This window comes from Hydra vulgaris, chromosome 13, assembly GCF_038396675.1.
Source record: "Hydra vulgaris chromosome 13, alternate assembly HydraT2T_AEP".
Taxonomy (NCBI): Eukaryota; Metazoa; Cnidaria; class Hydrozoa; order Anthoathecata; family Hydridae; genus Hydra; species Hydra vulgaris.
Genome location: NC_088932.1, coordinates 30,677,501 through 30,691,661, shown reverse-complemented (window position 1 = coordinate 30,691,661; position 14,161 = coordinate 30,677,501). Strand labels below are relative to the sequence as shown.

General features: G+C 26.6%; 1 protein-coding gene across 1 annotated transcript in view; it reads left to right on the top strand.

Annotated features, from left to right (window-relative positions):
- The first annotated feature begins 324 nt into the window (after positions 1-324).
- LOC100200726 (uncharacterized) overlaps positions 325-14,161 on the top strand; it is a 30,688-nt gene continuing 16,851 nt past the window's right edge. The window contains exons 1-6 of the mRNA XM_065816411.1: positions 325-454; positions 2,565-3,466; positions 3,654-3,941; positions 4,087-4,198; positions 6,172-6,435; positions 6,534-6,745. Coding sequence (XP_065672483.1) covers positions 400-454; positions 2,565-3,466; positions 3,654-3,941; positions 4,087-4,198; positions 6,172-6,435; positions 6,534-6,745 — 1,833 coding nt within the window. The 5' untranslated portion in view covers positions 325-399. The remainder of the gene's footprint in view (positions 455-2,564; positions 3,467-3,653; positions 3,942-4,086; positions 4,199-6,171; positions 6,436-6,533; positions 6,746-14,161) is intronic.

The following is a 14,161-nucleotide window of genomic DNA, read 5'->3' as shown; positions in this document are numbered from 1 at the left end:
ATAAGAGCGAAATCTGTTTTTTGATATAACTTGAAAACTCTCATTTTCGAGTTATTGTAGCGTAGATATCAAAGTTTTTAGTAAAATCAATCTACGCTATTATTTTTTGCTTTTGATAATAAAAATAAAAATCAGTAATATTGAAGTAAGCTCAAAATAAATGAAACATAAAAATTGATTTATAATCTATGACAAATTTTATGTTTTAAAAATAACCAAAACGTACAAAGTAGCTTTAGATATCGTTTAAAAATATATAAAAATATATAAAATACAATTTAAACATGTATAATTTATTTCAAAGTTGTTTTTATATTCTTTTTTAGTTGCTGTATGTTGTTTGACATGCAGTACAATATTTAACAATTAGAACAAATTAGAATAGTGCGTATTGAAATAATGGACAGTTTTTTAAAAGGAAAGAAACCTGAATTTCTTCAAGAAAATATGATGGGTAGTTTTTTTTTGTATTTATATTTGTTTGTTTTTTCCCAAAATGTAATGAAAAAAAACAATTTTTAATTGATTTTTTAAAAGCAAATGGGTTAGCATTTATAATACGGGTAGGGATACTTAAATGGTAATGTGATATTTATATTAAAATGTATTTTTTTTATGTTAGAAATATTGTTAAAAAAAAAAAAAAGCTCTTAAGTGACGTTTATGAATATCAATTGACAAACAAATCCCATATACATTTTAAAGCAGATGTATAAAAGGTTTAAATATAATAATATACAAAGATTCCAGGTGTAGCCTTTGTTGTTCATAACTATATTAAAAGCTTTTTGAAAGAATTTAGTCTGATTGGATAAAAATTTTAGTATTGATTATGGAGACCTATGTATTGTAAAAGTAAATTATTTGCTATAAAAATTTGCTTAAGAAATATATTGGATTACTATGCATTATAGGTTTTGTTCGTTTTGAATGTAATGAATATGCAAAATGCAATAGAAGTGAAAGGAAATAATGTGGAGAAATATTGCATAATAAAATATTACTCGATTTTATATATGGCATATATAAAATATGTACATATACAGCAAGGTGCATTTAAAATAAAAATTCCATAAAAGCAAATTAAAATTTACGGAATGTATAATCAATAAAATAAAAATAAAATAAAAATAATTTACTAATACATAAATTAAAAAAGAATAAAATCATTAAAAACTCAAAAGTTGATTTCATTACTGAAACCAACATTTTAATGGCTCAGTTAATTTGTTAAAGCTTTATATTCTAAGTTTAATAACTTTTTTAAACAATTTTTTGTTAAACTAATGAATTCAAAATCGACTTGATCTTTTACATATGTGTAGAAACTAGGTCGAATAGAACATCTTTACAAAATTTTTGAAAGTTCATGATGGATACTTTTTATTTCTATCCCTAATTCAATTCTAAAAATCTTCATCATTACCGGTTAAACTATATATTATATCCATCAAAGATGATTTAAATATTGCAATAAGAAAGAAATAATTCACCAGTTAATAAAACTTTCCCAAATACACATAAGGACTTATGGAAAAGTCCAACATGTCAGATTTTATCAAAAGTCTGTTATCTCTAAATACTGATAGTTGGAAGTGTAGTAAGATTAACACTAAGATTCGAAGATTATACAGCCCAATTTAAATTAAAACAAGTAAGTCTAGTAAATTATGGAAAAGATAAGATTCCACAAATAAAAAAAACACGCTTAAGTGGTGACAATGGTTTTTTTGTGTCTAATACATTTTTGGTAGTATTTTCATGATTTTCAACCCTATAACACTGATTAAAACCAAGATTTTTAGAAAGGAAAAGGAGCCCTGTTAAATAAAGACCATAGGGGTTTAAATTTTGTGGTTAAGGAGTAAAGTTTTTAATAATCTTATATTCATAATCTAAAATTCATATCTTGTAGTACAGTATTAGCATCTTTAAATATTGTATATGTGTACAGACTTTCCAATTTAAAATATTAAATTTGCAAAAAAAGTTTTTTTGGTAGAATTTGAAAAAAGAAAAAAAATTGCAGAAGAATCTTGTTGCTTCCAGCGCATGCTTGGATGTATTGTCTGAATGGTTGCTGAAATGTTCAAGCCTTGCAATGACGACTGAATAGTTACTATTAAGTAATATGAGTGCTCTTTTAAAGTTTAACAGAGTGAAATAAACAAATGAATAACATTTAAAGGTACTTCAACAAACACATTACACAAGCTTACAACACAATTTTTGAGAATAAGCAAAACATTTATTATTTTTAATTTACATTTATCAGTTTTTTTTGTAATTATTGAGCCCTTGATTCTTGATATGATGGGTAGTTCTTTTGTATTTATATTGTGTTTTTTTTTTACTCAATGCAATTAAAATTTTTTTTTTACTGATTTGATACAAATCAGTAATAAAAATGAATTGCACAAAAAAATTTTTAGCACAGTAAATTTATATATAAAGTTAAGAAAAAAAGGTTTTTTTGTTATGCAAAAAATGATAATATAAAAAAGTATATTTTTTATAAAAAGTAAACAATTAATAAAATTAGATATTTTAATATTATATTTTAGATCATTTGCAAATAGACTTTGATCTTGTGGGTAGTCAAGACTTTCATTGCAGCCAGTTAGACCCCAGTCTCAATGATGATTTTTTTATTGATGATGTTTTCTCACTAAATTGTGATTTAAATCACGATGTAAGTAACAGCAGTCTGGATAACTTAAGTCTCTCTCAAAGCTCTTCCTCCTTTCCCTACCAATACTCTCCTGGGTCTGGAAGTATCGATAGTGGCGTGTCAAATTCTGTTGATTTGTCATTGCCAGATTCTCCACAGCAACTCTCTCCGAATTCTACTGATCAAAATTATAAGGAATCTTGTCATTCAAAAACTAATCCAGAGTATAATGAGAATATTTTCTCTGGAAATAATTTATTATTTCAAAAGGAACTGCTTGATAAATATATACAAGAACAAGTTACTCAAGCTTTATATCAGCAACAAATCAAACAAATGCAACAACAGAATCTTAACCAAAACATGTTAATAATGCAGTCAAAAGCTTTACAAGAAGATACAATGAAACAAGCAGTTCAACTGCATCAAGTCCAGCAGCAGTTATTTATGCATCATAAGGATATTAATTATCATAATCAGCAGCAACAGCTTCCACAACAGTTGCAACAAGTTTCACCTCCACCACCACAAGTTTCACCTCCACCACCTGTAATTACTAATGTCAAGAGTGAGAGTCAACTCATCAAAATGTTAACAAACAAAAAAAACAATTTTGTTAATGCATTGCATCTTAAAAAAGACAAAATTCAAAAAAATAATAAATCTCCTTGTAACAAGCCCAATAAACAAAAGCAATCATTCTCTGTATCCACTGAAAATAACGTAGAACCAGATTCGAAATCTGCTCTCACCATGTTACTAATGCAAAAGCCACAACCTAAACATTCTTTAATGGTAAGTATATTTGTAAAGAATAGAAGTTTACAAGAAAGAAGTGAAAATAAATAATGACAATAAAACAATATAAATAATTAATGTACAAATAAATAAAATGTGTATAAATATATAAAAAAATAAGAATTTTTAGTGACGTTATTGTTATAGTCATTTTTATTTTTATTTAATTATTTTAAAAATTTAGCCTGCTTTTTCAAATCATTGTGATATTGGAGCCTTGTCTGGTAAACATTTGGAAAAAGTAGTTCCTTTTTCTGCTCAGTTTACAAATGTAGACAAGCCTGCTGACAAAATACCAATTAAACGCTTAAATCCAGATTCCCCCGATTCTGCCCATACGCTAAAAGTTAAAGCACCTGCTGCAAAAAAAACAAGAGTTGAACATGTTGTTATCGAGAAACGATATAGGATGAAAATTACTGATTCATTGAATGAGCTGAAAAAGTTACTACCTTGCAGCGAAGAATCAAAGGTATTATTTGTTCTGGGCTAGGGATTTATTTTTAGTTAAATTTCTAAACTATTGATTTAGCAACCTATGTCTAATATAGAAACAACACAAACTAAATGAATAGAATCATTAGCTTTTAATACTTTTTTACTACTTTTTTTTAAAGGCTACAAAAAATGGTATTTTACAGTCATCCATTGATGAACTTTTGCGACTTCAAAAGGAAAATAATGCATTAAAGCGAAAAAATGAAAAATTAATGACTCTTTTTAATGAATGTAAGTCATTTTTAATAGTTTTTATAAGTATTTTTGTTTAGTATGTGACTTGCTAATAATTATTCTAATCTAAGTGGCCTCATAAAGTAAAAATTGCCATTATTGTTTCCAGCAACTTTGCCCATTATACTTAGTGGTCTGGCTCTAGTATGAGTAAATCTCATTACATAGTTTATAAAAAAAATAGTGTAACAGTCTTACTTGATTAAACACACCTAATGCGAAAATAACCTAATGTTTAATACTTTCTGTTTTGCAAACAGTAGTAGTATTTCTACACTGCTGTAGTAAATTGTGTACTTTGTCATCTCTTTTCAAGCTAGTCTACTTCCCTTGTCGTTTTCCTGACCACTTATATAATTTTCTTTTGCATCTTAATTTGTGTCTTATCTCTAAATCCTGTGTTCTATTTTCTATCATTCTTATTTCTTTGGTTTTTATCTCTAAATTTTTATCTATATGTGTATTTTTTCCATTTTCTTTCAAACAAAGTTTTGCTTAAAAAACTCTAGTGCTTCTTGTTGCAAAATCTTGTCTCACCCCCAAAAATTTCTTGTAACTTCTTGTTGCAAAATCTTGTCTCACCCCCAAAAATTTCTTGTAACTTCTTGTTGCAAAATCTTGTCTCACCCCCAAAAATTTCTTGTTGCTTAAAATGGTCAGAAGTTACTTTTGTCTAGCTCCTGTTTTGACTTCAAAAAACTTTAAAATCTTATATATAAGTTAGGTTTTTCTGACTTGAGAAAATGTGTTAAAGTATCCATAATAATAGGTAATTTGTGTGTGTTGGTTTTTTGATTCTTATAAAAAATGTTTTAAATTTTATAAAAACAAATATACAAATGTTTTTAAATGCCATTAAATGCTATCAAATGTCATGATAATCTCTAAGAACTGTCTACAATCGATCTAATATTTACTAAATCAAAAAAACAAATGTTTGAAATATCCCCAGGGATAATGCTTGGCATCATCATGCATGGTCATCGAAGTATAATATTGGAATATACAACTCAAAATAACCCGTTTCAGCATTTCTCTAATCATCGCAACTTCTTTAAAGGTGATTATGTAAATTTGAACTTATTTATAGGCAGCACAAGTAGGCACAGCCAATTGAAATCCTATGATTCCTATGATAAAATCCTATGATATGCAACTATGCTATGATTATCAGTATATGAGAAAGTCACTTAAGAAATGTCACTTAAATATTCCAATCAAAGTACTAAACAAGCAAACCTGAGCTAAAATCACCCTGAGCTTATCCTCCCTGAGCTTATCTCACTTGTCTCAACCTTATCTCACCCTAAGTTTACCTTCCTGTTTATTAATTTAAAATAAAATAAGAAATTTCATCTTATAACTAAAAAAAAACAAACTTAAAAATTAGAAAACTCACTGATAAAAATAAAAACTTTTATTGTAATAATGCTTTAAAATCATCTACCTATAAAAAAATTTAGTAAACTTTGATTTGGTCAAAAATGAGCTTTTGGTTTTACCACTAAGTACATAATATTCCTCACAATAGTATAAAACTTATATAAACAGTAAATCCAATTAATATTCAAGTTTTGACTGCAAGCAACACTAGAGTTAAATTGTTATATGTAAGTTCTGTATAATATAAATTTATGAGATTTTGATTATAGGTTGATGGACCATTAAAAATACTTAAAAATGTTTAAATAAATTCGAGGCCTCTCTTTTAATGACATCTCCACTTATTACATCTGGAGAAAAAATCATACACACAACATCTTGTTTAGTAATGCGTAACCTTTAAGAGCCCTGAAACTACTTTAAATCAAGTTACTAAAAAAATTTTATTTTAATAATTTTTAAAATTTTTAGATTAACTGCAAAAAATTAGACATCTAAAAAATTTTCATCTGCTAACACTAAATAGTTATACTATTGAATATGTATGTATGTACATTTTTTATACCTTGTTATATTTTACTTTATAGTACGTAAAGTTGGCATCATACCAAATACATCAGTCTCAACATCTAGCAGTGAATCTAATGTTTCTGTTATAAATCAAATTCAAAATAAAAAAAACGAAACCGAAATCATTGACCCTGAAATTAATCAAGATCATTATGCTTCTCCACTTTTAAGACAAAGTGCAAGAGATGGAGCAAAGTTTGTTACCTGCATGTTTATGTTTAGTTTCTTGTTTATTAGTCCATGGAAGCTTTTTTATGAAAATGATCATGTTTCTATTGATGGTATACAATAAAAAAAAATTTGTGTTTTTTCTTGATAATAATTTATTTTAAAAGTTAAAAAAGTATTACATTTAAAAAATAAACAATATTTCATTTAGGTACTCAATTTTCATCACGCCACCTGTTGAATGTTCAGGAACAGGAAGCATCTGCAAAGTATTCTTTAGTTTCTAGCCTGTTTAATATTATTTTGTCATTGTTTATATTAATGCTTTTGTTGTTGAGTGGTAAGCCAAAGTGTCCAAAAAGTGTTAAAAGAGCACAATGCTTTCGAAGTCAATTGCTTAAGGCGCAGAAAAAAATTAATAAGGTAATTAAAAATGTTATAATTTTTTATTGTTTTTTTGATGCTAGTCTATTGCAATAATGAGAACATGTTATTATTATTGTTATTATTGTTATTATTTTTATTTCTATTATTATTAATTTAGTTATGAATTTTTTTTTATTAAGATTTATATTTTTCCTTTTAATTTTTATTATTATTGATTTTATTATCAGAAGCGTGAAAGTAGGAATAAGCACTGGTGGCCAATTACAATTTATATCGCAATCACAATTTATATTGGAGAAATTTTAAAAATTTTAATAAAATAAACTTCAAATCGGATTTATTAAAAATTAATTGGGATAATCTTATAGAGCACATTGATGTTAACTCTTGCTTCCAAACATTTATTTCTGAAACAACCTTGGTTTTGAATTGCTATGCCCCACTTAAAAAAATTAGTATTAAGAACTTCAAGCATCAATTTAAACCTTGTATTACAAAGGGAATCTTAAAATTGATTCAAATATGCAATCTTTAAAAAAAATAAATGGTAAGATCAAAAGATATTAGGAACATAAACTCATTTAAAACTGCTTTCAAACAGTATAAATACATGAGAATTACCTTAATTAAGCTCAGTAAAAAAATGTGTTTTAAAAAGTACTTTACCGAAAATGTAAAAAATCTTCACAAAATTTGGAAAGGAATTAATTATTTAATCAATGTCAAAAACTCTAATCACTCATCTCCCAACTGTTTACTAGGTAATGAAACATATATAACTGAACCAAATCTTATCTCTTAAAAGTTCAACACTTTTTTTACAAAGGTCGCACAAAATCTTAAATCCGATATTCATTCGTCTTACATAAACTATACAAAATATCTTAAATATCTAAATTTATGTAGTCTACTCTTATCTCCAACAAATATTCCTAAAGTTTTATCTCTTATATCTAAATTGAATCCAAAAAAATCATTAGGTCCAAACAGCATTCCACAAATATTCTTATAGATTTTAACTATGAATTTTCAAATATTCTTTCTCAACTATTTAATATATCATTCATAAATGGAACTTTTCCGAATGTTTTAAAATTATCTTGTGTTATTCCAATATTTAAAAATGGTTCTAAACTTTTATGCACTAACTACAAACCTATTTCTTTTTTATATAGCATTAGTAAACTTCTTGAAAAACTTATGTATTCTAGAGTATACTTTTTTCTCAACTTTTTTAACTGTTTAAATGAATTTCAATTTGGTTTTTGTTCAAAGCATTCTACTGATAATGTTTTTTCAGTTATAATTATCAATGCCATGCATTGATAATTATAACTGAAAAAATCAGGAAAGCTCTCGACACTGGTCATTTTGTTTGTTGTATTTTTATAGATTTACAAAAAGCTTTTGATATCGTTGATCATAACATTTTGATTTCTAAATTAGAACACTTTGGTATTCGTGGTATTGTAAGTGACTGGTTTTGCTCTTATCTTACAGATCGAAAACAATTTGTAAGTATTAATGGTTATAATTCTACTAATAAATCTGTTGAGTGTGGTGTTCCTCTAGGTTCTATTATAGAAGAGGTTCCTCTCCTATAATAGACTTTTTTTTACAGAAAGTAGAATAATACATACATACTCTACTAGAAACATATATAATGGAAAACTTAGTGAACCATCATTTAAAACTCAGAAGTATGGTAAACATCTTTATTGTCTTTTCTTAATTTAAATCTTGATTTAAAAAAATTCTGAGAACAGTTTTATTCTAACTTATTGACATGATTTTCACTGAATATTCAAAATTTATTTAACTTATTTTTTTAATTATGATTACTACAACTATTATCATTAACTTCTTGTTTGTTTATTTTTTTATTATTATCATCAAAGTATGATTTTTAAATGTTTACTTAGTTTATGTTCTATGTGTGTATGCTTATTATTAATCATATTATATTTAAAAACTGACGTCACTCTTTTGATCAGAATTCTGTTTGAGTGACACCATCCTTATCAATCATTAAGTTATTATTATTAAATACTTATAATTAATTTACTCATTATTATATTATTTTATATTATTATTATTATATATATATATATATAATTTTTATTAATCAATTATTTTTACTTGAAACAATCAATAGAGTTATGAATTTATTATTATTATTATTATATTTATTATTGTTATAATATTATTGTATGATTTAAAAAGGAAAATAAATATCTTCTTATTGTTGTTGTTGTTGACCAAAAAGACTGGTTTTATGTTGTGTCACTCAAATGAAGCCATTTTTATTAAGAGTATTTGTCTTGTAACAATAGAAAAGAGTTTTTTTAAAATCTAAACAAAGTGCTAAGAGTCATAATTGGAGTAAAAGGGTAAAATTGAGGTGGTTTTAGGCCATTTATGCATTTTAGATGCATGTTACAAAATTTTTTTATTTATTCAAAAGTATTTCTTCTGTAAAAATAGAAAAGAGTGTTTATAAAATTGGAAAAAAATGTTAAGGGTCGCAAATAGAGCTAAGGGTTAAATTGAGGGGTCTAAGCCCATTTTAAATCTATATAGGTTTAAATTTATTCCATGTAGGTTAAAATTTAGAATGAAGCCTTCACACTGTTCAGCAAACTGACTGTAAACTGTTTGGAGAACTTGCATGATAGGAGTCTTAATTAGATAAGTTTTTTAATTTAGCAAATGCTAACTTATACTCCGTTGCAAGAGTTTAACTTAAACAAGAATCTTTTTCTATTAAAGTCTTTCATACACTGAACTACAGGTCTAAGTTAAAAAAACTGAGATGTAAAGGTTTTTCAAAAGATTCTTTTCTATCTACCCAAGACAGTTTGCTAAACAGTGTGGAGACTTTATTTTAACTTTATACCTTCATGAAATATATTTAAACATGTAAAAAATGTATACTTAACATTGAGAGCAACTATGTAATTACTTTTAATGGAAGAAGAGTTTAATTTAGCATTAACTTTTGCATGCATGCTTTTTACATGCTCTAAAGCAGGATAAAAAATTATTTGATTTTTGTTGGACTATATACCATATATACACAAATATTGTAAATATTTTTAAATGCTTTTGTCGTTTTAAATTTTGTTTTGATTAATTGAAATTTAATTTATATATATTTTTTTGTAATGAGCATCTAAAATGCTTAAATAGGTTAAGGCCTCCTCCATTTTACCCTTTTCCCTCATTTGTGACCCTTATCATTTTTTTCTGATTATAAAAACATTCTTTTCTATTTTTATAGAACATATACTATTGAATAAATTTTGTAACATGCATCTAAAATGCTTAAATAGGCTAAGACCCCCTTCAATTTTACTTTTTTAGCCCAATTATGACTCTTAGCACTTTGTTCAGATATTTAAAAAAATCTTCTCTATTATTACAAGACAAATGCTCTTGAACAAAAAAGGTTTCATTTGAGTGACACAAAATAAAACCTGGCAGTCTCTTTGACCACCAGTGTAAGATGATCATAAGAAAGAGGGAGGTTTGTAATGGAAAAGACTGCAGTAAATATACATTTCAATGACACCGTTATTTCCCATAAGGGGTCGTCCATAAAGTACGTACGCCAAAAATTTTGAAATTTGACCCCCCTCCCCCCTGTTGCCATGCGTACTTTTATGTCCCCCCCCCCTTAAAAGTACGTACGTTTCTCAAATACCCCCCCCCCTCAAATATCCCCCCCATCCCTCCTTTTTTTTTTTTTCTTAATTAAAAAGTTTAATTAAAAAAAAAAAGACGGAGGGTACCTTAGATACTTTATACTACCTCAAAGCTTTTTGCTTACGCATTTTAAAAACGTCTTTAAGTATATATGCAAATAATAATTTAAATAAATTTAAAATTCACTAATGTAAGTGTGTATTTGGGCGAAAGGTTTATGCGGCGGCAATAGACCACGGAGATCCAGGTTCGATTCTCGGTGAAATCTAGGAAAAACTTTTTTTGTTTTTTTAACGAATCAAATGTAAATAAACTATACTTAAGGTGGACGTTTTTTTCAGGCACCCCTCTTTAGTAAGTAAAAAACGAGTCTAAGGTGAGATCAGTAATATTGAAAACAAAGGGTAAAACCCAGTGGGAGGGAGCAACAGCAAATTTTGTGCCCTTTTGCTATTTTAAGAAGCTTTTTATTTTAGCAAAACCTAGCGGTCTTTGAGACGCCATTGACACGTTTTTTTTGGGGTGACTCCGTCCCATCAACCACGGCCCTCAGGTCTTACTCAGGGCCAGTATATAAGGGCGGGCATGTGTGCATGGGCCCCCTCAGGATTTTTTGATGTTTTGATTTTTGATGATAGAACACTTTCACACAACGTGCAAACTTAAGTTTGTTAATATGCCAAATGAGGTGGCCTTGCAAAAAATTTGGATGGCGGAGGCCATCCAAATTTTTTTCCAAATCTAAAAGTTATAACCATGCAAAATTTACACCCCTCTCATTTTGGGGGTAAGCGTTTTAAGGCTTTTTGTTCACAGGCCTCCGCCATCCCGAAACTAGAATCTTTAGTCAGAATGTAACTTTTCTATTGATTAGCTGGTTAATTGTGATAAATTAGAAAATCGAAGTACGTACTTTTAAATTGAACCCTCCCCCCCCCTCCCATACGCTTTCGTACGCTTTTTGAAGACCCCCCCCCCCTCCCCCCTCTGAGCGTACGTACTTTATGGACGACCCCTAAGAGCAACAAGAGTTACTGTTTAATATTTTTTGTATACTAAATAATGACCTCAAAGCACACTTTTATAGTGAAATACAAAACTTATTGTAAAAGAAACTAAACAAACACATAAAGTTTTATCCAGGCATCAGTACTCAGATTTTTCCACCTTAAATGCATTCTCATCAATGCTCTAAGCATTAATTGATAAAAAAATTTCATTTTTTTAAAAAACATTTTCAAACAAATACAAACACACCTAATAAAAAAAGCAAGTCAATCAAGAAGAAAGTTCCAGATACAGTCCCAGATGCCATTAAGGGGGAACACATAAATAGTATTCCTGTTATAGATTTGCAATATATTTTTTGTACCGAAATGAAATACTTTGAATGTGAATTGTCTATAAGTGGAGTGTATGAGCTCTACCAAGACGTTTGTCAGCAAAAAGGACTTCAATCAGCTAAAAAGCACTTTACTGTGCTCTCCTGAGACAGCCAGAGTAATTTTTGGCTTATTTTAATTTTTTTTTGTTTAATTATTATTGAGTTTTGTAAAGTGTTAAAATAATTTTTAAAATCTAAATTAACTTTAAAACATCTAAAATTAATTATCTCATTTTATGATTACATCTATTTAAATTGGTACAAAAAAGTAAATACTATTATGGTTGTAAAAAAGTATTCACTATTATGGTCAATATTTCTTAACACAATCATATAAAACTTATATTTTATTGTCAAAATGGCTGAAGCAAAATGTATAATTTGTGCTGGTTTTTTTTATCTTTGGATAACATAAGTTTAAGGATAACATAAATTCTTGCAAAACGAATAATAATCTAAACTTATTTTGGAAAGAGTATGATTTAGACAAAGAGTGTTGTCCTAAAAACACTTTTACTTCTTCAAAAAAATAGAGTACTTTATGTTTTTAAAGAACAGAGCAATAATAAATCAGTAAAAACAAAAGACAAAAATTAGATAAGTATTTTTACTAATTTATGTGTATATATATATATATATATATATATATATATATATATATATATATATATATATATATATATATATATATATATATATATATATATATATATATATATATATATGTAAATTATGTTAGTGTGTTTTACAAATAGAGTGCTCAATGTTCTTAAAGAACAGAGCAATAATAAATTAGTAAAAAACACATATCTAACTTTTTTCTTCAACATTAGGAAGAGAACTCTTCCTGATGATCCAGCAATGGTGAAAATGTAGCAACACTCTGTGCATGATTTACAATAAAAAATAAATAAAAATAAAAACATTTTATTAAAAAAAATAAAAACATTGTTTATATTTTTAAAAACATTCAGAATATTTAAAAAACATTCTGGTCAATTAAATTTGCGTTTTTTAAAAAAAACGAATAGTTTGTAATTAAATTAATGGTTTTAACTTTCTGACAACACGCAAATGTTGGACGAAAGTCAAAAGTAATTAAAAATGACATATTTGTTGGCATAAGCATCATTTTTTTCCTTCTGTACTCCCAAATGCAACAATCTATAGAACTAAGTATATATATATATATATATATATATATATATATATATATATATATATATATATATATATATATATATATATATATATATATATATATATATATAAAAAGTAATTTTTCGGTAGACAGTGCTCAATACAAAAGTAGAGCAAATATATATTATATAAGAATGATAATAAAATACAATTAAATTTGAAACATAACTCAGAGTTTTACGCTTTATGCGATCACAATAGTGTTAACTTAGATGACATATACATATGTATATATATTTAAACAACTTTAAAAAGTATACTACACAATAGAGTGCTCAATGTTCTTAAAAGAACAGAGCAATTATATATTATATTAGTAGAAAATCACTTAACAAAAATTTTTTCCATTTGACATTGTGTTTCATCAACAAAGATTCATCAGAAATGAATGATCAAATTAATAAAATTTCAATTTATACCAAAAATTAAATTACAGGAAGTTGCAAATGTCTTAACTACTGTAAATTTTCACACATTTGTGGAATTTGCTGACACTATTATAAAAAGAATTCTTTAGAAATGATTACTTATGCTATTTTTTTAAAATGTTTTTTTTTTTAAAAAGGGTAGTTAATGTAAATATTATTTGAACTCATTTATTTTTATAGTTTTTTAGGAGAAACTTATTTTCGTGCCTACATTTAGAAATTAATTCCGATCTTTTGTTTAAAAAGCATTCTTGATTTGCGTGTGTAATTATTTCAAATTTTTCTTGTAGGCATAGTATGCATTTTTTTTCATACAATGATGACACAATCCGTATAATAAAACATTGTAGAAAAACCTTACTTTATTTTAATAAGGAAACTTGGAAAAAGAAAAACATACATGACTGCTTTGATGTAACAATGGGCAGTTATGACGGAGCAGAAATTTGTGAATTTGTTGGACTATATATTTTAGATTTGTTAAGTAAAATAATCAATATAAAAGATTTAGGCCTTTATTGCGATGATGGTTTAATAGTAATGCGTAGAAAATCTGGTCCACAGCTCGACAAAATTAGAAAAGATATTATAAAAATTTTAAAAAATATTGGCTTTCAAATCGAAATAAACATAAATTTAAAAATTGTGAATTTTCTTGATGTCACATTTAACGTCTCTGAAAATTCATATAAGCCTTTCAAAAAACCAAACGATGAACTATTATATATTAACATT